Consider the following 27,995-nt stretch of genomic DNA (forward strand, 5'->3'; position numbering starts at 1 on the left):
GAGAGAACATCTATGTGAATGCTAACCAATGGAGGTGGAAAAATCCCAGCCTGGAAATGACTGAAACTTGTACTTTCTCCAGAGCGAACAAATGCTTTGGTAGCATCTAAAGAAACAAACACTGCAGTATTTTTGCTAATGATGCACTCTGATGAAAAATTTATTTTTGGTGTTCTGACATGTTCTTGTGGCATTTTTCTGATGATGTAGGACACATATAATGAAAATTAAACTTAAAATTGTGATTCTGAGCACTTCTTTTTTCAAATTGTTGTGAATAAGGAGCAGATGAAAAAAATGCCGTTTGAAGAAGAGCTTATTTGTGATGCAGAAAATACACCCGGCAGGTCCCAAGCTCACTGTTCTGCTCCATTCTGATGCATCCACATGCAGACAAATAGATACATGAAGAGCTTTGTTTTAGTTTAATGGTCCTTCAACTTCCTGATAACTTCCATCAACCCCCCACCCCATGGTAGTAAACATCATAGGATCCACTAACCCTTGTGCCATCTTGTGGGGTCCAGATGACCCCACCCTTACATTGACGTGTTATTCCTACCATGACAAAGGTGGATAAAGGTGGATCATGTAATCCATGGACACCAGTGAAGATCACTAATCAATGAAGAAAATAAAGGCACAGCGCAAAATCTAGTGGGTCTAGATGACCCAACTCCCAATGTTAAAGTGCCTAGGATAGCATAAGGGTGAAGCAGCTAAAGATGTTTTAATGGTTTTCTCAAATGTTCACAGTCTCTCCTTCAATAGAAACAAACTGGGTCATTTTTAGGTGATACTTGCCCTAATTCCTACACAAAACGGAAAATTTTTCTGTTTCGTTATCTATTGAATGAGCCGACTTGTTCTGTTTAAACGTATCTTTAAGCGTACTTCAATCAAGAATTAGTTAGGTTCTTTTGTTTTCTCCTGATTATACTTAAGTTTATAAAGACTCCTGAATGATGTATGGGAACATAATCACACCATCTTGTCCTGCAGTGGAGGGCATCCAGCTCTGTTTACTGAAATAATTCCTGGTTACTTCACACATACGTTCAGGTAGTCGTACAAACAGGAGTCCATTTGTTCTTCAGCTGTCTTCATGACACACAACTGGAGATCAGCGTCCCTGGATCTCACAGAAACGTCATCTAGTCACATTTCATTCGGTGGAAACAGGTTTGTGATTCAGTCGACATCAACCCTCACGGACATCAGTGAAGATCTCTGCAGGTTACAGATCTGAAAAGAGCCAGCCTGATATCTTCACAGAACTGTGATAAGTACTCTAATTACTGTTGATAAATGGTATCCAGGTGTGTCCCTCAACAAACATATATATGTGTTCTTCAATGGAACCGTCATTTCATTCAAATCTATTATCCAGTTTGTCCTTCAGTCCATGCTTTGATCAGAGTGAACTGGTTAGTTCCAAATACACCTAAAAATCTGCAAGTCCTAATATAAATATAAACACATGAACGTAGCATGACTATCAAGCTGACCATTCTAATGTTAAAGTCCCATTTGTTGGTTGAACGCCCCAATCCATCCACTTAGTGCTGAGGGTCAAGCAGGAAGGCAATGGGTCACATTTGTAGAGTCTTTAGTATGACTTGGCTGTGGATTTGAACTCACCACCTTCCAGTCTCAGGGCAGACACTCAACCACAAGGCCACTGAGCTGGTCTAACTGGAGAATGTTCCAGCCGTCAGGCCGTGTCTGTAGCGCTCAGGAAAAATGCACAGAAGTCAGACAATAGCTTAGAGGTAGATCTGAGTTTCCACGTTTGAGGACACGAACCCTTCATTGGTGAAGAACCTGTGCAGAACCAGATCTGACAGACAAAATGGAGCAGATCCACACCAGCATTAGTATTCACTGCATATTTATTGCTGAAGGTGAAGCAGTCCGTCAGGAGTGCCTGCAGTGGCACTGAAGGGGCAGTAAAAAACCAGCTGCTATCTGTGCACAGGGCAAAAGGAGAAAACACTAAAACTGAAACTCAATGACCAAGCAGAGGAAGTCCACATGCTTCTCACACGCATGCACAGCAGCAGCTCACAGGCTGCGACAACGTGATTAAAGCTACCCGCTTTCCCTTCTGATCCTCAAAGTCATGAAGGGGTTTTCTTCAGAAGCTGGACTTTCGCCAAATCAAATTGTTGTAATGTTTGCACCAAAACACACGGATGAAGACGTTTATGAAGGGTTTTTAATCCTCTGGTGGAGTAGACAGCCAGAAAACTCATATGTCAGGTGCTTTGGCGTCTTGATCTGAGATTGCTGAACGTGCAGCTGATGCTCGGCTTTTAGAACCAGCAACACCCGACGGCGCTGCAGCTCTACCTGATGAGAAATGCAAGTTAAGCTGCAGTCAGGCTGGTCTCCATCAGGGCTGCTCAAACCTGGTCTTTGAGATCCGCCACCCCCCCTTCCCCTCGCTGCTCACTAGCTGACTCAGGTGTTTCCATGTTCCCATTGGCTGAGCACCCAATCCAGGTAATGAGCAGCAAGAAGTGCAGGAGGAGCTGGAGACGGGCAGGAAGGACCAAAGTTGAGGAGCCCTGGTCTGAAGTGAGCGTGACATCGTTCTTTCTTTGACCCTGAGGCGATTGGGTCACGTCTGTCACAAGGAGCATCCAAGCAGAACGGCAGCAGCAAAGGCGGAAACAGATACAATCATTAGCTGTATTACACAAAGAGCAGGTTGTTCTCAAACACTTTGTTTGCTTGAGCTGGAAGAACATCGGAGGAGCTGAGAGCTCCTTCAGCTGCAGCAGAGAACCTCAGTCTCTCAGTCCTAAATTCCCTTTCGACAAATCCCTTAGGAGGACAAACGGTGAGGAGTTCCTCTGTGAGGAAAGGGACTGGGGCGTTTCCACGTCATAAGATCCTGAAACTGGCTGAAACATGATGCGATTTCTGCTTACGCCAGCCACCAAAATCTGTTTACACATGGCTACAGTGGAGGAAATACGTTTTTGATCCCTTGCTGATTTTGTAGATTTGCCCACTTAAGAAATAATTTTTTAAGAAGAAATTTTTAATCCCTAGTAACCATTAAGAGTTCTGGTCCACACAGACCAGCTAGACTCTCCTAATCAACCTGACATCTGAACTGAAGACACCTGTTAGAACTAATCACCTGTAGAAAAGACACCTGTCCAAAGAATCAGTCCATCAGTCAGAGTCCAAACCCTCCAACATGGGAAAGACTAAAGTTCTTTCAGTGGATTTAAGGGAGAAGATTGTAGACCTGCACAAGACCAGAATGGACTACAAAACCATCAGCAAGAAGCTGGAGGTTAAGGTCACAACTGTTGGTGCAACATGACCATCAATCCTTTAGGCTCCAAACCAGATCTGACCTGGTGGGGTTTCCATGATCATGAGAACAGAGAGAAATGAAAACAACACGCCAGGAGTTAGTTGATGATCTGAAAGCAGCTGGAACCACAGTCACCAAGAAAACCATTGGGGATACTTGACTCTGCAATAGTACAACGTCTTGCAGAGCCCGCTAAGTCCTCCTGCTGAAGACGGCACATGTGAAGACCTGCCTGAAGTTTACCAATGAACACCTTCATAATTCAGTGGTCAGATTAGACCAACAAGGGGCTCTTTGGCATCAACTCCACCCCGTTGTGTTTGGAGGAAGAGAAATGCTGCCTGTGATCCCAAGAACACCACACCCACTGTCAGGCACGGAGGTGGAAACATCATGATTTGGGGTATTTTTCTTCAAAGGGTTACTTCACTACCATGTGGAAGGGAGGATGGGCGGAGCCATGTACCATCAAATCCTACTTGAGAACCTCCCCTCCTCTACCAGGAGGCTTAATGTGGGAAACTCAAAAACCCAAAACATACAGTCAAAGCAACCAAGTAACGGCTGAAGAAGAAGCAGACCAAGGTCACGAGTGGGCAAACCTATAAACACAGCAAGGGTTCAAATACTCGTTTTCTCCCCTGTAGGTATTTGATAGCTTTCATCATCTCACAGCTTTCATGTCCTCTTTCCGTATGCTTCAGTCTCACACCTTTATCATTGAAGGAAAAACTGATAGCTGAGTTTCAGAGCTCATTTTTTCCTGACCCGTACACTGAAGACCGATTCAAACAAAGCACTGCGGCAGAATAACAAAACTACCACACTTTAATTTAAAATAATAGTTCATGTTTGGTATACATGAAATCCTCGTTTAGGTCCTAAAATTAGTGTCAAAGTAGTCGTATTATATCCCTCACTGTATCTGCCTGGAACTGGTTTTTCCTTGAGAATATTTTAAATATGAAGCTTATCTTCAATAGAAGTTCCTGTCATCACTCTGCACCATCCTCCTCTGTGTGCAGCAGGGGCTTCAGAGGGCTGCATGAAACCAAAGAGAATGAATCGTGCAAACAACCTCTTTCATCCACACTTTGATGAAAGTGTCCTTTTTTTTTTAAAGAAGCAGTTTAGAGAAATGGCGAGAAGTAAAAGGCGTTTCCACCTGCACGGCATTCACACATTCACAGTGCAGGAGCTCCAGTGCTGGATGGACACGAGAGGCAGAGGTTAGCCACTTCGGCTTTTGGATGGAGGCGGTGTTGGCAGCCAAAGGCTGGACTTGGGTATCAATCGTGTGGCTCCGCTGTGGCGGCAGAGCCATTAGCTTTGCTCTTGCTTTTACTCTTGCGGCTGAGCATGCGGCCGATGGTGGCGGTGCGGCTGATCCGCTCCACGGCGGCAGCAGACTCCAGGTAGACCAGGTCGTTGTGGGACTGGCTCATGCCCGGGTCTTTCCGCTGGTGGCGCCGCCGGAAGAAGAGCCTGGCACTCTTCTGAAGAAAGCTGCCTGCAGCAAGGAGGGGAGGGGAACATGGCATCAGCACAGACAAACATCATTTTGCACTGATAAAAAAACAGATTAGTACATTAATGTACATTATGCCATGGTTCAGGTGAATACTCGAATCTGATTGGCTGCTGGGTGTGCATCAAGTAAGGGTTAATGGCTGACGAATTGTGCGTTATCACTTTTTAACGCACACCGTGGAAGCCTGAACCGCGGAGGACGGTTGCTTCCGCAAAGTGCGTTAAAAAGTAATAATGCACACTTCGTCGGCCATTAACCCGCTTTTACCATGGTCACTTACAGAAGAAATACATATTAACCAGTTTTCAGTCCTTAATTCTTGTTTCTTTAACAAATAGTCCGCGTCGCGCAGCACCAGCGCTGCAGTCAAGATTCAGCGTTATATATATCTATGCTGATCTTTCCGATGGGTTGAATAAAGCATCAGTTCAGAGAGAAAGTTCACCTCTCACTGCTTGTTTTTGTCCAGATGATGAAACTAACAACCTAAAACAACCTTAAAACAAAGGCTGTTTTAAAGAAGCCAGCGCAGTGATATGAAACATTTAAGCTAGGTGACCGGAACTTCTTTTTTTACCGCGCATTTATCAGGTTTTATACCATGGTCCGGTTGAATACTCGATTCTGATTGGCTGCTGGGTGTGGATTTTCATTGTAGGCTTTCTGAGCTGGAACCCTAATTTATGCAAAAATTAACAAATAAATACTTGGAATTCATTAAACAGTGGGCCCTGAATCTATATTCTATGAAAAGTTTCCGTTTTTAAGTAGAATTACGGAAATAAATACAGCTTTCCACGATATTCTAAGTTTTTGGAAAGGGTCTGAATATTTACAGTCAGATTATTCTTGTTTGTAATCAAGTCAATCCTTGAATTATTCCTGTCCATTGAGAGCGTACCTTCAATCTCTAGTATTCCTATCTACCAAATTTAACATCACTACAGACTTTAGTGTACAAGTGATGACATCTAAAGATTAATATTAACAGGTTTCACTAATGAGATCTAATCTAGTACTACTAGAACTACTTTTACCACAGTACCAGAAATACAACACTTGAATATAACTTACTGGAGAGGACAAACTCCGCTTAGCATCACTCTTCTTTAAAGGAGAGATTTAAATGATGGGAAAGAATCAGACAAGACAAAAGCATTACATATCAATCAGAAAACCTTATTAAAGTGATGATGCGGAGCACAAAGAGTTTCTCTAAGCTCTGTTGTGACCTCAGGAGAAAGGTGCAGGCTTTTCTTTCTCCTTCTGTTTAGAACCATGTAAGGTCTGTGAGTGAAAAAAACTCAAACCTTCAACAGCAGGCAGGAATTCTGTTGAGATTCTCTAAAGCTGCAGAAGCTGCAAGTCTTAGTGCTAAATGAGGACTTTCCTTTCCTTGAAGTGGCTGTTGAATTTTTGGACATTCAAACTTTTTTTTTTTTTTATTCTAATGCTCCTCCGATCAGACTCCAGTGGGAATTCATCACAGTAAAAGGAATGAACAGGTCCTTGCAGATATAATTCTTGCTTGTTTGTAGGAGATACCCATTTTCTTTACCATAATACATTCTTTTTTAATTATACATTTTGACTTTTGTTATAGCGGCTGTGTGGTTTAGTTGGCTGTTGTCACGCAGGAAACCTGGGTTTGATTGGCAGGCTGTGCAATGAGCTTAATCCAGTCTGGGTTCTGTCTGGGTCACCCTGTACCTTAAAAATACAGGGTTGTGTCAGGAAGGGGATCCTATGTTAAAAAAAAAAAAATCAGTGGAAGCTGATTGGCTGTGGGTGAACAGCAACGTTTTGCTTTCCTTGATCCTGTTTTTTCATTCTGCCGCTCATAGTTGAATTGAATCTGATGAACAGAACAGACCAAAGTACATGCAGAATCTGGGACTTCCTTGTCCTGCTGTAAACAAAACAAAGCCCAGACAATTCAGGGTATTTACAGTTTAATTTTAGCTATGGAAGCCCAGACGTTCTATGAACAATAAAGACTGATGACTGCATGGCTGCATGCTGCGGTGGGGGTCTTGGGGTGGGGATGGCTGGGCACTCTCCCTCCTTCTTTTCACGTTCCACCATCCATTTTAGAAGAACATAAACACTCACCTGAGCACAGGTGTTAGCTCACCTTTGCACTAACAGTTTGCATGATTGAATGAATGAAAGATTTCACACTAGTTGGTTTTAAGGCATAAGTATGCGTGTGAACACTATCTGTTTTGTGTACATGTCGACAGGTGGACATTTTTGCAGCTAGCAGGTGTGTTGATAACATTTGAGTGTGTGTGTGGACAGGCCCCGCCCTTTTTGTACTACATTTGAACCTTACCATAATGATTAACAACCAGTAAACTTGTTGCTTTATGCTGCTTCATGGTCTTACCCCCCTTCCCCTCCTATTATCACCCTCCTACCCCCCCCCCCCCTCTCTAACGTCCCTCTCTCTTCTTCCCCTCTTTCCTTTTCCGTCCGGTCCAACACCAAAGATTTTCAAACATGATTGAAATTAATAAAGTTTGGCCTCAATTACAAAAGGGGTTTATTCAGACATACCTTTGGTTTGTCTGAGGATTAATAACCCCTCTTGTTAAAGTAAAATATGTCCAACACAAGAGGCCCTCAGCTTTCATCTGTCTGCCTAGCTGTTGGAAAGGACAAGTTAAAAAAAACAAAAAAAACAATAAAGACTGACGTGCAGGGATGTTTATGGACGTGCAGTAAATGTCAGTGCTGGGATCCGCATCCATATCCAGAATGTTAAAGCCCCATCAGTTCACACATACCTACTAGAAGTGTGTGAAATGTATTCTCTGCATTTGACCTATTGCCTTTGACCCCCCCCCCCCCAATCCAACCCCATCCTATTTGAACTCACTCAGAGTTGGTGAAGGCCACTGAGTTTTGTTCTCACATGACATGTTCGGTCTATGGTGCATATGTTGCTCTCCTTTCGGTTGTATCCCGTGAATCAGCTTTCACTGATTTGAAAGTGACACCCTGTACTTTCAAGGACAGCAGCGTGAAGGGCTCGCCCCAGTAAAGCGGACCCAGGTTTCCTGCGTGACAGTCCTACACTCATCCAGCCGCCCTATGGATCCCACAGCAAAAGACTACCATTTAGATGTCATTTAGAGGACAGAGCAGTACCGGAAAAAGGAACACAAAAACATTGTATTTGTGTTACTTGTGTCAGCTGGGAGAGTGAAACATGAAAGGTAAAGGTTAGTCCCACAATACCTTGCAGCAGTGGCATTGAAATAAAGGATTACCTTCATCAAATTGTTTAAAGTGAGATAAATAAATAAAAACTACATGTAAAAATGCATTTGCATTTGTGTTGACAACAGTGTTTTAACAACTTCTACAAACAGGAAAACAGAAAAGTGTGGTCAAACGTCTGCTGCAGGGCTGCCATCATTTCCTACACGTTTATTACAAATATATCGGAGGTTTCTAACAAGGGACTGTGAGGTGGTGTAGTGGTTAGCACTCTTGCCTCACAGCGAGAAAGCCCTGGTTTAAAGCCTGAATGGGCCCTTTCTGTGCGGAGTTTGCATCTTCTCCTCGTGCATGTGTGGGGGGTTTTCCAGGAACTCTTGTTTCCTCCCACAGTCCAAAAAGGTGCTTCATGGGTTCATTGGTGACAATAAACTGTCCCTTAGGTGTGAATGTTGGGGTTTGGTCCTGCAACACACTGGTGACCTGTTCAGGGTGTACCCCGCCTTCACCCAACAGTAGCTGGGCTGACCCCAACCCCTTAAACGGATTCGATGGATGGATGGATGGATGGATGGATGATTAGGAATGGAAAGGTTTCTGACAAGGTCAATAATCTCCAAGACAGCCCAATGGACTTAGGATATCAAGAACTTCAAAGGTAAGACTACATGAACAGATTTCTTTTTTTAAACTTTTTTTTCAGTGACCTTTGGTTCAATCTTTACTGCAGCTCATCCCAAATTATTTAGTTTTGACTAATGTTCCTATCCACTGAGTCTGTTCCAATGAGAATCGGCAACAAGCGGAAAAACAACAACATGAAAAGCTGCTTCTTCTTTAGAAAACCAGAATCGTACGCAGGATGGCCTCCAGAAACTCAAATTGATTCCATGTTAAGTTTTTTACAGCATTCTACAATTATGTGAATCAAAGAGGCTGGATCTCTTTGTATTAAACTTCTATTTTAGGATCTCTTAATATTTTTCAGGAAGCAGATGTTGAAACATCTATAGAATTTACGGCACATCATAATGACACACAAATGTGATCAGCAAAAATGCTCATTGTAAACATTTAACCTGCAAATTGTTTTTGTAAACAGTCTCCCATCAAAACTCAGGAATTACAATAGATTGCTTGAATGGCAAGAAGCCTCGGTGTCCGTCAGAGCCACCTCTGCCTCACCTCTGGTCTTTTTGCAGCTTGCCTCAGACACACACATGGAAAGCGACGTGTGGTCCATTTCCTCTCCGGTCTGACTCTCCCAGTCATCTGGAGGCTGACCAACCCCAGTGGGCCCATCCCCAGGCTGGGATTCCTCGGGAGCACTGCTAGTTCCTGACATAATAGCGGGGGTCAAGTCCTGAGTAGAGCTGCTATCTGACATCGAGGCATCCATGGCTGCAGCATAGCCCGCCATTAAAGCCAGTTCATCATCCTGAGACAAAGGGGTCTGAGAAACAAAACAGATTTCCATTCTTTAAAGGAGACCTTCCATATCTGACCGTTTCAAAATCAGCTTAAGTTTAACAACTTGAAACAGATCTTTTGGGGGATGCTTACTTTGGCGATGCCTGAGATAATGATGGTACTCTTCTTCACAGGAGACTTGAGCTTCTGTTTGGCAGACTGGTGGAGCTGTCTGATTGCCGCTTCTGCCACCGGATCCGTGCCATTGAGCATCAACAGCTCCGTGTCAGAGGAGGACAAGGCCTTACTCACGATGCCCCCCAGCATAGAAACCTGCTCCGACACGCGGCGCTCTGTGAGCTTCAACTTGTTCGCTGCCAAGTTCTGGGCCGGATCTGCAGGGGCACAGAATGATCTCATGATTCACGGATGTACCACGAACACCCAAATCATTTATGGAGATGAGACAATAGTCTAAAAGGTTAACGGTTTCACAAATGCATCAAAACAAAAAGCAAACCAGTGTCTCGGTGTCAACTAACAAAAGTTCAGCTGAAAACCTGAAACACAAGTAACCACCGCCGTTTCCTTTTGTATGATGACATGGTAACACAGTCTGGTGGAAAAACCATGAAGAACTGGCTGTCATCAGCAAAGAAAAGGCAATAAAAAACATGTGACTAAAAGAGGATTCTCAGAGTCCATGTACAGAGAAATGAAGGGGGTCAAGAGAAGAGCCCAGAGGAACACCCACAGGGAGGGAGTTTGAGCGGGGTTTCTCCTCATGCCAGGATACTTCAACAGTTAGCCACTATAAATAGGGTTTAAGTCAGTCCAGAACTGTGCCAGAGACGCCTAGATCATGAAGTGTAGAGATCAGGAGCTGGTAATGTAGCAAGCTGCTGAAAGATCAAACGGGATTAGGACAAAGGATTGTCCGACAGCTTTAGCTGCGCAAAGACATTCTAAAACAAAAAAGTATCTGTGGATTTACAAATCCAGGCTGGGTTACAGCAACAAGGTTGTTTCTGAAATGAAGTTGAAAGAGGCTTGTTTAAGGGTTTTTGAACAGAAGAAGAAAGTTGGGCCTGTAATTTTCATCAAATCAGAGGTCATAGGTTTGGGTTCATAACAAAACACTGGTTTAGTCTTTTTCTAGTTTACTATGTTTGTAGGGGACTTCAAGCCTTTTCTCTCTGTAGAAGTTTTATCAAACCAAATGGGCCTAAAACCTTCAAAACTTGCAAGAATGTTTTACTCCCTCATGACAATGGAACATACCATTGTCGTGCATGTAGTAAGTGTATTGTGAAGTATTTGTAAAATACTTTACAATACACTTGACTTGACTGTGTAAAATATGTCTCGCCTACTTCCCCCTTACGTGTTGTACTTGACTGTTTGCTACAACTTTTTTCCCGTAGCGTGCTCATAAAAAATGTGCATGAACATTTTCTCTCTACGGACTCACAGAGTGGTCTACCACCTTGATATTTTGTGTGGACCACCTGCGTGCCTCGTACAGGTTTCGGCCCGCGGACAGCCCGTATCCATCCATAAGGACGGATTTTATAACAGCTCTCACATCTTGGTGGAATTGCTTCCCATTGTCTATGTTAAATATTCGACAACAGGATATGATAAGGGGCTGAAAGGGGCTGAACTTCTTGTGCTCTAACTGCGTCAGTCTGAGGTTTTTTAGCGCTGTACCAATGTTAAGTGGATGAGGGCGCCCCGGCTTGCTCTTCACTGCAGTGATGGTGGTGACCACTGTTCCACAGGGCATGACTGTGCGGTCCATCTCCACCCTTTTACTGGAAGCTGGAGTGGGAGGCTGCCAGGACCTCACCTCATTGGGGTCCAGGTAGGTCAACTGGTGGGATGAAAAAGACATTACTGACTGAATGTCTTCCTGATAAGGACGGACTTGGTTCTGTTTCTGTTCATAGTCTTACATCAGTAGTTAGTGATCCAGTCACTTTGTCTTTGGTCTTCAGTGCAAAAGTATGCTGTCCTTTGGGCTGCTTCTTCACTAGATCAAAAGGCACAGACGCCTGACCTAGTAAGGAGTCTGAGAAATGGAAAAAAAAGTTACACAAGTCCTGTAAAACTTAAATGTTCAATATATTGCCAAACGTATTGGCTCATCTGCCTTTACACATATGAAGCTAATCCTATTCATAATCCATGCGATTTAACAATGCATTCACCCCGCCCTTAACAGCTTTTACAACGTCAACTCTTCTGAGGAGTGTTTGGCCGAATGCAAATTGCTTCCCTACCCCTCTGGCTCCCCCCTTTTGCTCCATTTGAAGGGTTATTTGAAGCTCTGGTGGTGTCTGAAAGTGTTTTTAAGGAGGAGCCGTCCCAAATCAGGTTCGACTATCCCTATGCCAGTAGGCTGTTTCGCATCGCACTGTGGCGCCGAGGAGAAACACATTTCTTCACCTGGGTGTGCTCTGAAGCACTGAAGTTTATACTTAACAGTAAGCATTGGGTACGTTTTCCATCCATCCATCTTCCTCCGCTTATCCGGGACCGGGTCGCGGGGGCAGCAGACTGAGCAGAGATGCCCAGATTTCCCTCACCCCAGCCACTTCCTCCAGCTCCTCTGGGGGGACCCCGAGACGTTCCCAGGCCAGCCGAGAGACGTAGTCTCTCCAGCGTGTCCTGGGTCTTCCCCGGGGCCTCCGCCCAGTGGGACATGCCCGGAACACCTCTCCAGGGAGGCGTCCAGGAGGCATCCGGACTAGATGCCCGAGCCACCTCAACTGGCTCCTTTCGATGTGGAGGAGAAGCGGTTCTACTCCGAGCTCTCCGCGGGTGACCGAGCTTCTCACCCTATCTCTAAGGGAGCGCCCAGCCACCCTGCGGAGGAAGCTCATTTCAGCCGCTTGTATTCGGGACCTCGTTCTTTCGGTCATGACCCATAGCTCATGACCATAGATGAGTACTGGAACGTAGATCGACCGGTAAATTGAGAGCTTTGCTTTTCGGCTCAGCTCTCTCTTCACCACGACGGACCGATAGAGCGACCGCATAACTACGGACGCTGCTCCGATCCGCCTGTCAATCTCACGCTCCGATCTTCCCTCACTCGTGAACAAGACCCCAAGGTATTTAAACTCCTCCACCTGGGGCAAGGACACTCCACCGACCGAGAGATGGGTACGTTTTGTTTATTTAATTTATTTAATTTATAAAATCGATGGTGCTTTGTATTTTACGAGTGCTGGCAGCTACACGCTAACAAAGATGACTATTGATGACATCATCAAGCAGTGGTAGCGTCCGAATTTGAGGACGCCATTTCTCCATATGTCTCCACTTGGATGGATAAATGTAGGGTTAAGGAGAAGCCGTAGGGGTTGGAAGGCCATGCGGATTCAGCCTTTATGCACATCTTTGACTCTTGCTTCTTTTCATTACGTTTGCTTTCTGCAAATTGTTACTGTTGTGCTCATTTGAGTTGGTCAGTCAGTTTGCCCTTTCTGTCTTCATCTTAGTCATCACCAGAGTCATCCTGCTCACCCCCATCCTAGGCTGTCTGGAAACACCCATACCTACCACTACTTTGCCGTCACTGATCTTCAGATTACATCTTTTTCACAACATGAAGTCTATCTGTGCGCTCCTACCTCCACTCCTATGTTCCTGTCTCTTGTCAAAGAACGTGTTCACTATGGCCATTTTCATGTTTTTTGCTAAATCAACTGTCATTTGTCCTTCTCCGTTCCTCTCCTGGATACCAAACTTGCTCATCAGGCCCAGTGGTGAAATGCTAATACGCGCCTTTCTTACATCTAGAATAGATTTTTGCAATGTCCTTCTGTCTGGTGTCAAGAAAAATACTATCAATCAGCTGCAGCGTAATCAAAACTTAGCTGCTCGCCTTTTTTTTCAGGTCCTCAGGTTCAGTTCTGCTGGTGGTTGTTCATTGATTTTATTTATATTTGATTTTATGTTCAGCATTCCGGTTGCCTCTGCTTTTATAAGTGCTGTGACAATAATACATTGAATTGATTGATTGGCCCCAAAGGTCAGCACAAAAACCCAAAGAGAGGCCACATTTCAGCGCCGTGGGCATCGCTGTGGAACGTCCTGCCTGAGGATGTGAGGTAGAGGTAAGATCTTAAGCCCGAGTCAGAAGTCAGTCAGTCAGGGCACTAAATGACAACCATTACGTTCGGGTCGGGTCGGGCCGGGCTTCTCTCTCGCTGACTTTTTTAATAAATATATTGAAATGGCTGCAAAGAAGCTCCTTAGGCGCGCGGTTTTCAAACAGCTCTTTATTAATCCTGTATGTCAAAACGGTTACCGAAAGGCACAGCCAGCTTCTTCTTACTCAGATGGGGGAACGTTCACCGAACGCGCACACACACACACACACACACACACACACACACACAGGTAGACCCCGCCCCCTCTATCCAACCAGTCACCAGCCCACCGTTGAATGACACACACTGTGGTCCAGCAACTGGCAAAGAGGGGGGCGCCAGCCACCCAGCTCTGCGCACGTGTCGTGAATGTAATCTTCCCTCTGCAGGTCTGCATCTATTTTGTTTAGGTATCCCCGGTATGGAGCAGCAAGAAGTCAGGGATAAACTTAAGACAGGGGAACTGAAAAGGCAAACACGCACCGCGGCTGCAGTATTTCTCCGCATAATTAAGCGAGTGTGCATCAAGATCTCTCTTTAACTCTTTGTCTGGCCTCTTATTCTGTGTTCCAGCGCTATTTCGTTGTGCAAATGCATTCATCATGATCATAAAAATATGTAGATATTTTAACTTTAAGAAATCTGGCGTATGGGACAAATTGAAATTTCGGGTTTGCTTCGGGCTCGGGCCTGCAAATCAAGTTAATTGGTCGTGTTCGGGCCAAGTTCGGCTATGATGCTCGCGGGCCTGTGTCGGGTCGGGCTGGACTTTTTGGGCCCAATCTTACCTCTAATGTGAGGACTTCATCCACCGTGGAGGTTTTTTAAGAAAAAAAAACTGCGTAGCTTTTAAGTTGTTTTTACATGTCCACATGGTTTGCTTTGATTTTTTGGACGGATTTATTTGGGGGGGATGTGTGTGTTTTAATATTTTTTATTATTGATATTTGAACTATTTTTTTATGAATATTTATTCATGTAAAGCACCTTGAGGTGCTCTTTAGCAGTAAAGAAGCTAAATATATAAAGTTGTCTCTGACATGTTGCTACATAACAGTAAACAAAATGTCTACAGGTGTGAGGAAAGTGACTTGGACTTTTCTTTACCTTGTTGGGGCATTCCGTCATTCATCACCTGAACATTCAGCTCTTTTGATCGTCCATTCAATTCACTGAAAATAAAACCCAAAAAATAATCAAAGTGTTTGTTGGATGTAAAGAAATGCACATTTGGAAACACATCAATAATGCTCTGACTTACAAAACAAAAGGCTGGTCCCACGCTGGACTCGCTGTGCTCTTCAGCACAGAGGTGCTAAACTTCTGCAGAGGTTCATCCAACCACAGGACACACAGAGGGTTCATGCTGCCTGTGAACATCATCATCATCATCCCAACATGACACCAAAGTTAGCACCTCCCCAAATGCTGAAGCATGCAAATGCTAGCAGAAGCTGAGAGCCGATTGCTCTTTCCTGAATCGACAATGTCTGTAAATCTTCTTCAATTGCAGACAGAGACGTTAAAACATAAATGTTCCGACTTGTCCTCATGTTAGATGGCGAATGAAGATATGAAGATAAAAGCTGACATTTTGGATAATGACGCCTCACTGGAACGACAGTCATGAAGGCTCATTTGGGATCTAAAATTTGAACTTATAACCGCTACTCATTAAATCCAGAACAGCTTTCATTACATACATTCATAACAACCAGCTGTTTCATGTTTCTTCTCACCTGCTGACCACTTCATGTGATGGAATAATAAGAGTGTCTTCTGCTCGTCTGTGCTGATAATCATCAGTCTCAAACGTACAATCATACCGTAGTTGCACACGCAACACTGTTTTTGTGTTTTTAAACACCTTCAACTGCAAAAGCTATAAGAAAATGGAGGAAAAGTCTAAAACAACGAGATGAGAGCCAATGAGAAGACCAGTATCACTCTTTTACCTAAGAAGTAGCTGAAACGTGTAAACTTCCCAATGTCTCGATCATACAGCCGATAAATATTTTCTGAATTGAGGAAAGGTTAAACAGTGTGGGAAATCTGGCTGAAAAATGCAACCACACAAATCAACCAATGTCTTATTTAAAGCTTCTATCTTCGCTGTAGTTTCAGTTTAGACATTCTAGCAGGACACAAGTTGATTTCTATGGTTGTCAAAAGTAGAATATAACTATATTAATTGTCACAGGGGTTTACCCGTACGGGTGCGGTAGGTTTTTGGGTTGTCCGGGCGCGTAGACGAGAGCGGCTACATCTTAAAGGGAGTGCAGGTGTGTCATGCAGTTCCTTCGAGGCTTTTAGACACCTTAATGGACTTCATAAAAGGAGCACACGATTGTCCTGCATGTGGTAAGTCGTAAAGCTCTTTACTGGCTGCGCACAAATGCTGCACACGAGTGTGCAGGTGATACAAAAGTGCCTATAGGACGTCACACCAACTACACTCTGTCCATTTTCCTCATTTCTAATCCCGGGAACAGCACCAATGGGCCCCTTGCATAGTGAGCAGGGTTGTAAAAACCCAGTAGGACACGCCTGTGTCTGACCTTGATATTTCCTACGGACCACCTGCATGCCCTGTACAGGTTTGCCCATTTTTTTGCCCGCAGACAACCTGTACCCCCCATAAGGACAGGTTTTGACTAAGGCATAAAGTGAATTACTTTTTCCTCTCATCTGTTTGTATGCACTTCTTTCAAAATAAAAGCGGTCTATAGATATCTGGAATTCGTGTTTTTATAGGTTGGTCCGTGCCAACCTATATAAAGTCCTAGACTCAGAGGGGAATTTCTAATAAACTATTGCCGCTCAGCGGAAAGTATGTCCTACAAAATGACAGTTTTTTGCTATTTGCTTAAAATGGCATAATCATAATTATAAGACCACTGGGAATGCTCTGAAAATAGATCAAAAGATGATCAGAGTGGGATTTAAAAACCGTTGCTTGGTTTAGCAGAACCAACATAAATTACCATTGGAACATGAATAATCATGCATTGTTCTGAGATTTATTAGGTTGTTTGTTCTGCATGAAGAGCAAAATCCATGCTGGCTCTCCATTACTTTTTTTCCCAGGGATGTCTGAGACAAACTTGATCAGTGTTTGCCTGACGGAAAACCTCAACCGTCAGTTACAGGTGAAGCCATGAGGGTAAAGCAGCGCGCATCCGTCAGGCCGCAACTAACCTGCAGCATCGTCCTCCTGGTTCAGCGTCACTCTGATGTTCTTCACAAGAAGTTTCCAGTCGTGGGCACGTGGGGGCTTTGGGGGCGACACCCCCTTTTCACAAGTGTCCTGTTAAAGCAACCAAACTGTCATTTAAATTAGAAGACAAATGGGGAAGATGCTAACATCTTCCTTTGATATGTATATATATATATATATATATATATATATATATATATATATATATATATATATATATATATATATATATATATATATATATATATATATATATATATATATATAAAATAGGATTTTTAAACATTAAGTATATTCAACTACATGAATCCTTAATGTGTAGGAAGCTTTACAGACATTTTAAGGTTTGTTAGCCTGTATGCTGACCATCAGTGTAACAGCCTTGAGTATCTGTGGCTTTATTTTTGCTTGTTCTCTTTAAAAAACCTTAAATCAGATCATCTAATTGAATTAGTGATTTGGGGAAACAGCAACCAATCAGTTAAGAGGAGAATGTGGACTTCACTTCTCAGAAGATGAGATTCCCTTCACATTAAAAGCAAAATTTCAATTATTTAGAAGAAACTTTGAGACCTTACTTTGGGCCTCCTCTACTGTCCATCACATCTGCTCATAAGAGGATGCTGCACATCAGATAACCTGGTATGGCTGAGGGTTGTCCAGGCCTCCAGTGTTCAAAATGCTTTCCAGCTAACCCCCCATTGAAGCTCCCAATTCAATAAACACACCTGATTCAGGTAAGCAGCAGCAGCAGATGAGGCAGGAAAGGCCTGCAGTCTGACACATCTGACTTATACTGGTGATTTTCTTAATAAATTAAAAATACATACTATGATATTTTTAATGAATTAAAAAAAACACCCTACTCTGATTGAACCAGCAGCAAGACGATCCATTTATTAAATATTAATCGATTAACCTCCAGACTACCTGCAATGAAAATGAACTAAATTATCTCGCTTTGGTATCTACAGAGGATGAGTTAAGAGAAATCATTTTAATGGGAATGCTTTAAAATAAACGCATACCTGTCAATTTAAAAGCAAAGGATTTCCTACATAATCACACTTAACCAGAGTCCAGTGTGTAAAACAAACACACACAGGTGTCATGCTGAGTTCAGCCAGCCATCGTTCACATACCTTCAGCATGCAGACTCAGCAAAACACCCGAGTGAACCAAAACAACAGAGTAACGTCAGTCTATAATGGAGAATGTTAGTACAGAAACACACATCTCTGTAGATTTATTACCATTTGGAGACAAATGGGGTTTTTTTTGTGTTAAATTTTGTTTTTTTGTTGTTTTAGCTAATAAAGTTTTTAAGCTTCGCTGTCAAAAATAACTAAGTTTATAAATGCTCACACAACACTGTTTACAAAAACTGCTAACATTCACTTCTTCCTTTTCTACTGAAAATATATGTTGTTGGTTTTTACTTTTTTAAATGTTTTTTTTTATTTGGCTGATGTTATTCGCACGTATTTATGTCGGACCAGCACAGAAAGTGATGCTCCATGCTGGCCACGCATAATATGTGCAGCTAAGATGCGCATTGCCCGCACGTACTTTAAGTGCGTCCAAGGTTGCATTTTGTTGGTGGCTGCACGTATTTAAAATGTAATTTGAAGTAAAGTCCCATAATCTGTCACGCACCTGAATGTGTGAAATGTGTTCTCCATATTTGATCCATTCCCTAAACCGCAACCGTGATCCTAACCTTAACCCTTCCTCTAAGTCTGAAGAAAAAAGTTCAGGCCTGAATGCATCTATTTAGAAAATTACGAGCAAATAGATACTTTCTTCTTTCTTATACCAGCTTTTTAGAATGTCGACTCAGCAAAATGCTGACGCTTGAAAAATCTGGCACATGTGAATTTGTCTTGGAGTAGTCCTGGTGTGGATAGACAAGCAGGCCAGTAAAATAAAAACCAGAAGTAAAAACTCACCGAAATTCCCCAAAAACGGACATTTTCATGTGGAACAAAACCATTCTAAAACAAAAAATCCATAAATTTATAATCTGAGAAGAAACTATAAAGGTTCCGTCAGTCATGTGACCATTGACTGTAGATGAGAACTGGACTGAGTGGCATTCCAAACAGGAAGTACCAGCTGGTTCCAAGAAGCCATTATGCTATTGACTTCTAGAAATAAATAAACGGCTTTTACTCAGTCAATTCTATTGGACAGAACAATCATTCTTGCTCCGACTTTTTTTTAACATGTTCTTGATAATCCTCTTTATTTCCTTCCTTCCACTCCCTTTCAAGCAATATTTATTAATATGTCTAATTATCCTAAGTTTGGTTAGTTATTGTATGAATGTATAACTGATGATTGTATTGTTTTTGTGTATTATTTTCTATTTGATTGCTTGAAATAAACCATTTCAAATCAGAAATCAAATCAAAATTCTATGATATTGTACTGTTGTTCATGTTATTCAAGTTTTAAACTGACCAATCAGGCGGCTCAATAAAAGGGTGTCGACCGTTCACAACATTTGATTGGTTACCTTAGAAACGTCGACTCGAACCAATCACTGCTTACTGACATTGTCTGGCTCCAACATGGCGATGTAAAAAAAAAAAAAAAAATTTTTGCAAAAAAAAAAAAAAAAAAAAAAAGGGGCGACTGAATATACTTCATTTGATTGAAGCTGGAGGTAAACCCTCTGCCGTGGATGACATCACACCCACTCGGTCCAGTTCTTAGTTACAGTCAATGATGAAGACCAAAAAGAAAATAAAATCCTATAAAATTCATGTGAGCGCAGTAAACAGAACAGAGAAATAAAAAGTCCTTCTTGTTCACAGCAGTTCAGACAGACGTGCCTCACGCGGGCCTTGAAAAACCTTCTCACCTTGACCTCTGAGGCCTGAGCAGGTCTGCAGCTCAGCAACACGGAGGGATGAGTTCTGCAGAAAAGATCTGCAAGCTGCTTCTTCAGGACGTCTGTGCTGCACCTGTTGTTGAGGTCCTGATGGAGAGAGGACTAAATCAGAACAATCACACCCAATTATGAAACCAAAAAAAGTCACATTTTAAAATGAGCTGAATCTTTTTTTAAACCAGGATTTTCCAATATGTGGTAACTCTGACGTAAAGTCTTTCTAAGTCCAGATTTATCTAGGCAGAACATTCTTTGTGGGATGTTTGCCCTCGTAAATAAAAAGGTCCCGCTCTGACGGTCAGGAGCATTAGACGATACAACAGCTAGTACTGATCCCCATGATGCTCACGTCCCTGCAGCCCTAGGCAGACAGCTCTTCCTCTGTCTGCTGCTGCAGCTACAGAGCCGGAAGCAAATGCTTCACGACAGCAGAACCGGACGCGTCCCCCTGCACGGCGAGGAACAACCACCGTCACAGAGGCAGAACAGAGCTGCTTGATGACAAACCAACAACGCTGTTCAGTGGGGAAAACAGTCTGACTGCATTTGACTAGATGATCATCTTAGAAAAGGATCCAAACTGCTTTTAGGTTATCATCACATCACATTATTTCTTTAATGCTAGTTTTAATTCAGAAAAAAACAAAACCAAAGAACCTTTATGGCTTTAAACTTACATGAGTGACTGCAGGCGTCAGCTGCAGGTCTTCTGCGTCCAGATGGGAGACCTTCCAGCTCACTTTCATCTCATCTTCAGCTTCTTGCAAGTGGAGATGAAGCTGATAAAGAGACAGGAAGTGATGTCACACAAGCTCACATTTCTCCTCCATCACACAGTTAACCTTTAATAATAATATCAATCAATCAATGGCTCACATCCTGGGTAGAAGAACCCCTTCAGCAGCCCTCAGGCTCATGTCAGATCATTTATAAAGGAGGAATCTCTGACAGAATACAGCCATTAAAACAGATAAAAAGGGCCACTATTTTGTCTGTTAGGGAATATTAGGACCCCTCTGAACATGGGCTCTTTATTTGAGAATATTATTTTAGAGTCTACAGTAAAAAGTAAAAAAAGTTGGACTTTCATTTGAACAATGCAACGGAGAAACATTTCTGAGTAACTGGGGGGCACAAGAAAACAAACAAGAGAACTGAGAAAAAGGAATTCCCCACCAACAGCGTAGGACTTAACAAAAGCCCATGTGACACCAGCTATGAACGGAGGCTGCTGGATAGCTCAGGAACAGACCAGAGAGAACACTGTCAGGCAGTCTTTCCTTTTCTAATCAATGTTGAGTCCCAGTACCGTCATCTTTTGATCTGTTTTCAAAGCGTCCCCAAGCGTTGTTTGTGGCCAGAATCAAAAAGACCTGTGTCGTTTTCTAGGACAGTTTTTGCAGAGTAGCAGGAGTTCATTAGGAGTTCTCCTATGACTGTTGGCAGGAAGAAACCCCGCCCCCTTTCCTATCCGTTTACACTCTTTCCCGCCATCTTACAGCCCCTCCTAACATTATTGGTACAACTCCAATGTCGATCAACATTGGAGTTATCCAGCCGTACAGTTTAGATCCAGATTCCAGCTCAGATTAGGAGAACAAAGACGTTCATGGATCTATTGGTCTTTAAGTGGAGCGGAGCAGGGAATTTTTGGCTCGCTCCTTATATAACAAATACTCTTGAATTGTATTTTTTCGTTTATTCACAACAATTTTATTAAAGAAAAACTCAGAAATCTAGTGTTGAGCTTCATTTTCTTAATACATGTCCTCCATCATCAGAAAAAGGCCATAAGAACATGTTGAAAAGACCATTTCCATCAGGGTGGGTCTTTAAATACCGGTAAATTAATTTCCGTATAAAAGCAGAGTTTTTATACTGTTTTTCTTTAAGCCTTGTGCCATCTTGTGGGGTCCAGATGACCCCACTCCACGTTAACATTTGGAGTGGGGTCATCTGGACCCCACAAGATAGCACAAGGGTTAAACACTGCAGTCACTGACAGTGATAGAACATCAGAAAGACCTTCCTCAAAAAGCTTCTGGCAAATGAATTGCTTTGCTGTTCCACGCCCATTTAAAAAGCAGTAAAATGTCAATAATCTGTGCTTGAGCTGCTCCAGAGGAATAAAAAGCTGACACTTTGCTCTTGTGAGAGGAATAAACTGATGGAAGGAGTCTCTGGTTCACTCTGACTTAAGGGGACCTGGTAGGCTTCGTCTTACAGCCCTTTTTGCAATGGCTGAGAGGCACAACTACTGCAGTAGAACAGCCGGGTTTGACCGGCCACACCCTGAACCGGCTGCGGTGGGGAACAGGTCACACCGACGCTCCCGTAAAACCGATGCATCCATTCACTGCAACTCTTAAAAAAAACCTACACCTGTGGTTGTCCTGACTGCAGACGACAAACCTTTGACTGCATCGCTGTCTGGGAAGCAAGGAAGCTTCAGTCACAAACAGTCAGATGCTGAAGAGCTTCAAATATTTCTGAGAGTTTTCCTGATGATTCTAAAACATGAAGGTGAACGCTGTAGGTGTCACGGATCAATGCGCAAAGCGGCAACACCTCCAAGCTATATTTGTAACAGAATAGGCTTGGGAAGGTGAAAACCATCTTACTGGTTTAAAAATAGGTGTAATACAATCTGCGCAGCCATTTACTCAACGCATCAGTGACGATTTAACACTTAACTAATGAAAACCATCAAAGCTCAAAACCTAAAGCTCAGAATTACTGAATGAGAATCCAAGAGCTGGGAAGCCCATTGGGGAATCACATTTGATAACGTCGCTGGAAGTTAATAAATGAAATGTTCTAGTGGAAAACCTCACGTTTTTCCAAAAGATAGAAAGAGCTCTGAGGTTTTAATGCTTTAGTGCAGCTCAGAAGCTCAAGCCCTCAGATCTTCTGATGCTTCTGGGGAAACACGTCTCCCGTAACACGGAGCTCAACGACCGCAGGGCTGGATTGATAAAATCGATTAACCGGTCCAAATTGATCCGAGCTTAATAGATTAATAATCGCTCCATAAAAGTAGAGATCAATCTTTTACGCCTTTCCTTTTCCGGTGGCCTAACGCTATTCTCCTGAGATTTTGTGTGATTTAGCCAGATCAAGCTTTGAGAAAATCATGGTGAACAACTGTAAAACTGCTAGACGGTAAAATCAGAAGGATAATGGAACATTACTACAATATTCTGATTTTATATATATATATATATATATATAGTGTAATTTTAACAATGTCAGCAGTAAAGCCAAAGTCTGCTAGCTTGATGCCAACATATAATGGGATTTCCCATAGGACGGCTAGTGCTAACGCTCGGTCGTGTATCAAATCGATCCAGACTCTGGTGAACCGGATCAAATGGATTTTGGATATTATTGGTGATACCAGCCCTAAATGGCTGTGTCTGAGTTCACTCCCTGACCCCTCCAAGACTGCATAGAGCAGGGCCATCTAGTAGTACTCTGGACTTTATGCTCACTACTGTGAAGTAATATAAATAAATAAATGTACATACTTTTGTAAAGCAAGAAAAATGTTTAATTACTGTAAAAGAAAAGTGACATCATGCAACTTTTTCATTTTCTGGTGTTATTAAAAAAAAAAGCTCAAAAAGTTCAGTCAAAATAATTTACACAAACAGCAAAACTAATGCATGTATTTTAGATTAGTTAAAGTAAGAAATAAACAGATATGCTGTCATGTTTCACAAAGAGACAAGGCCGACGTGCATCCGTTTTTACTTCATAAAGATGATTTATTTTAATCCTCTTGCTGTTTTAAGTTTTGTATTTTACAGAAAGACAACAACAAAAATTCAAAGTTTTGGTGTTATTTTTTGTTAATTCATCACTCAAGGAGTGACTAGACCCCTGCCTCAATTGGCTATTGACCCCTCCTTTAAGTGATTTGAGCATTTTAAGACAGTCTTTCTCACTAAGCGGCTCATGAGTTGACAGCTAGAAATGTTGACAACTCTCTGCAGAAGAAAGTTGATGTTTTTACTCCAAAAAATACACAACTGTACCATATTGTAGGCAGAGCTTTTTACAAAGCTTCTGTTTTTTGTCAGTTTTGGAGAACCGGCTGTTTCCTGTGAGACCTACCTACATTCTTTCAAACGCAATGCATTGTGGTCTATATTGGCCAATCTAGTGAGCTTTGATACACAATGGTTTTTCGCAGGAGAGTTCTTGGAAATGTCTGGATTTTGGAATTGTAGATTGTGTTCAAATGCCTTCATGACTGACTTCTTAGTACAGTGGCAGTGCACTGGAAATTTCCCAGAATTCTCTGCAAAAAAAAAAAAAACACAAAAAAAGCAGTGTGCATCAACGCTCACTAGATTTGTAAATGCACAACGATTTGAACGCTTTGTCATGTGAAAACATTTTCATAAATAATCTTAGTCAAATGTTCAAATTCATGAGGTTTTGAGGTTTTGCTTCAGCGAATGGGTGACGTCATAAGTGAGGATATAGGGGAAAACTGTATAATCTAAAGCACTATACAGTCTTCTAGACGTTATGAAGTACTGAGGGAAAAATCGCACACAGCCGTAGATTGTTACACAACTACAAAATGGCAAACGCCCTACACTAAGTACGCAGTAGCCAAACAAATTCAGACAAAGCCGATGACGTCCAAAAACAAACGGCACTTTCAGCGTCACACAACAGATCAATGGAAACATCAGTTTACAGCGGTCTTCACCTGCAGCTCCAGCGTGGCGATGCGTGCTGTATATTTACAGGGATCTGCTGCAGCCGCTGATGCAGCTGTGACCGAAAACTGCAGCTTCTCCCCAATCACACTGCAGCCAGCCATCTGTTGGAGAACAAGGACAAAGTGAGCAGGAAGGACCAAAAGAAAAGGAATTTTATGAATTCAAATAGTAGATTTTTCAAAATCAGCCACAGATGCATTTTCTTTTGTGCAAAACCAACAATAAAACCTGTAAAAGAAATAAAGAAAAGGCAAACTATAAGAACAGAGAAAAACCTTCTTTAAGTTGTTTTTAAATAAAAATAAAAACCACAAGTTACCCCACATCTGACTCAGTTTTTAACGGACACGGCGCTGATACTTCATAAAGAAAGACACATTTTTTGTGTAACGGTAGAATCTATGTATTCAAATATTTAGGGCTAACACATGACGAGTTCTAGGAAATGTATAACTGTTTGTGCAGTATTTTAGTTTAAAACAACTAGAGCTTTCTGATGGCAGACAGGAGGAGCTTCTGAGTTTCAGCGTTAGATATTTCTGCCACTACATTGCACTAAATACTTTGCAAATGAAAATATTCAATATTTGCTTTTACTTTTAGGTTTTTTTTTGCTTTCAAAAAATATTTTTTCGCTTGCAAAACAAATGTTTCGCATGTGTTGTGTGTCGTCTCGCTTTTTTCCTATCTATGATTTTGCCGACACAAGTTTCAGTTTAGCTGGACAAAGCTGCCACAGAAATAAAAGGGGAAAGCAAAAAAACTATTTTTTTTTAAAAGCAGGCATTTCATATTTTCATTTGCAACTTGGAAAGTTTTGTGTGCAAACGTGGCGGCATAAATATCAGTGAGGGGAATCCTGCAGAAAAGCGTTGCGGTCGGTCGGTCAGCCGGCCGGTCGGCTCCTCCTTGGTGCTGAGCCACACGTCTCTGTAAGCTTCTTAAAAGCACACACAGCATGTGCGTAAACATAATCCTCTGTTCATTAAACTCTGCACACTCAACAACAGAGCAGCACCTGCTTTATATCTGGACTGTCACAAAGAAAAGGGCTGAGTTTGCATCGGGAGCGCCGCAAAACCAACCGTGCCAGAGACGCGGCGGGCCCTTTCTCCCTCTAGGACTTCTGGGAAAAAACAAACCCTCTGCGGTGGCAGCTTGGTTTCAAAACGCATTCAGTGCATCAAATGTTTTCTGTTTGTTGTGCCGTCATTGTGAGAATGCATAGCTCTTAAACGCTGTTTAAGAGGAAGATGATTAGAGCAGCCAGATGAGTGACTCAGCACTTGTTTGCAGCAGATTCAAATAGATGTTTTTTTGTGTTTTTAAAGGACTTTTTCATACAGTTTGAGGATCTAAAACAACAGAGCTGACAGGTGAAGTTGTTGTCGCTCCACCAACACAAACGTGTGTAGGTTAGGAATGCAACCATCTGGTTTGGTACAATGTGTGGATTACCAAACAAACACAATCTTTTATTTTCTTTAATTAACTAATAAGTAAAAATGAAGAAGTGTAATAAAACAAATGTAGCTCAATAACTTAGACATACTCACTGGCGTGCAGTAGCCCTTGTGCCATCTTGTGGGGTCCAGATGACCCCACAAGATAGTGTGCTGAACAGCCGATTCCTGTCTTGTGGGGTCCAGATGACCCCACAAGATAGTGTGCTGAACAGCCGATTCCTGTCTTGTGGGGTCCAGATGACCCCACAAGAGCGCTGAACCTTTTTTCTTCAATGATTTGTGATTTTCACTGGTGTCCATCTATTACATGAAATCCTCTCCACCTTTATTATGTCAATGTAAGAGTGGGGTCATTTTGACCCCATAAGATAGCACAAGGGGTAGAGATGCAATGATTCAGTTTCCCGGTTTAACAGTTTGGCTTGTGATCGGAAAAAAACGGTGGCCTTCCTAGAGTAGATCATGATGAAGAGAGAGAGTCATCCTCACGCCTTACCTTCCTTCCAGCAGACTTCTGAAAGCTGGACACTTTGCTGACGGTGAGATCGGACGCCTCCAGACCGTCCTCTTCAAATGTCAGCAAGACATTTTCCTGAGGAGCAGAAGGTTTGAATATATCTTAAGAAGAAAAAGTCATCTATACTGTTTGTGTTGTGGTAGTTTGCCTGACTTGTTAAAACGACTAAATGAATAAAAGCAGGTGAATGATTGGGAGGGATTTTCTGACTGACAACCCAGTGAGCTCCTTTTTTATTGGAGTCACCTGCCTGACAGTGACAGCAGTTGTGTTGGCGGTCATGAGATTTACCTCGCGCTCCCTGGACCTGTCATTCAAAGCTTTGCACCAAACTGCCCTCCACTGTTTCTTCCAGCTCTTCAGAGACAGCGCCCATCCCAGCAGAGCAGCTGCTTCTTCTTCTTCTTCCTCCTCCTCCTCTGCTGCTGCCGGCTCGTTTCCTACCAGCCAGTGTTGGAAATACTGGGCGAAATGCAGCGCGAGAGTCACCAGGGATGCGACGAACAGAGTCAGCATGCAGAGCCACTGAGGGTCCTCCACACCCAGATAGGAGGACCAACTTCCCGAGCCGGACATCCTTCGATCATTCAATGCATCGAGCTCGTCATTTGAAAAGTTTAGAGTAAAAAAAAATAACAACAAGAAGACAAACAATCTCCTTTAACTGAAAGCTGATATCAAATTCAAACCCAGCTCTCCGTCACTCCTAGAGTCCCGCGCTGCAGTGCCTAAAAAGCGAGTTAACAAAAGCGACATGATGATAAAAGCCCTCTGTGACGGTCTCACGCTGTCTACGGTCCAAACGCTCAAAAGAATAACACTTTCCTCAGTCAGACCGACTGCTAGCTCGGTTGGCTAATTTCCACAACCCTTCGTCTAACGAGCCATACATTTCTGTTGGCTAGTTGTCGAACTTTATCTTCTCGTGATATCCACGTCTGTCCTGGTTTAGCGTCGAGCTATTTAAAAAAAGAGTGAAGGTAAAGTATTGTAGAGGAGAGGAGTTTAATCCATCCCGCTGGCTCAGTGTGACTGGACAAAGTTGCTTTACGGAACGGAGATGTGGCACACACTGTAAGTCCCACAATGCAACGGGGCGCTGACCAACACTGTTCGTTCTTTTCTTGATGTGAAGCAATTTATTACTTTCTGTTCGCCAAAATATAGTGGGGTAGAAAGTTTTAGTTTAAATTTGTCTATATTCAACAAATATTTTTTTAATTCATTTTTTTCTTTCGTTTGTAAAGGGTTGTGAAAATTCTCGTGCCGTTCGTGTTTTCATGCGCGTTAAGGATTACAATTATTTTATTTTTAGAGCAACAACCAGAGGAGACATAGATTTGAATTCAATAATGCAATGTGTTTATTAAAGTGGTTTACGTATTTTGGTTTCAGACGTTTCACTTAAACTGCACCATTGAAACTCTCCTAAAGATTTGGAATATTATACATAACCTTACAAACAAAAAACATGAAATAGCGGTGTTTCTGTTCTTTTACAAA

General features: G+C 42.5%; 1 protein-coding gene across 2 annotated transcripts; it reads right to left on the reverse strand.

Moving 5' to 3' along the window:
- Positions 1-1,874: 1,874 nt before the first annotated feature.
- Positions 1,875-27,870, reverse strand: c2cd2 (C2 calcium dependent domain containing 2). 2 transcript variants are annotated; one of them, XM_020709080.2, is made up of 14 exons: positions 26,784-27,870; positions 26,472-26,567; positions 24,497-24,610; positions 20,451-20,552; positions 19,744-19,860; positions 16,859-16,967; positions 14,922-15,030; positions 14,768-14,832; positions 11,456-11,571; positions 11,211-11,373; positions 9,654-9,895; positions 9,276-9,543; positions 5,940-5,972; positions 4,732-4,844 (listed from the first exon to the last, which is right to left on the reverse strand). In XM_020709080.2, exons 1-13 carry the CDS (start codon positions 27,066-27,068, stop codon positions 5,965-5,967), a joined length of 1,794 nt encoding a protein of 597 aa, XP_020564739.1. In that variant the 5' UTR covers positions 27,069-27,870; the 3' UTR covers positions 4,732-4,844; positions 5,940-5,964. The 2 variants fall into 2 exon arrangements, with proteins under 2 accessions (XP_011482107.1, XP_020564739.1); XM_011483805.3 differs by lacking the exon at positions 5,940-5,972 and having other exon boundaries at positions 1,875-4,844.
- Between the last annotated feature and the right edge of the window lie 125 nt (positions 27,871-27,995).

Source organism: Oryzias latipes, chromosome 14 (assembly GCF_002234675.1).
Source record: "Oryzias latipes chromosome 14, ASM223467v1".
Classification (NCBI taxonomy): domain Eukaryota; kingdom Metazoa; phylum Chordata; class Actinopteri; order Beloniformes; family Adrianichthyidae; genus Oryzias; species Oryzias latipes.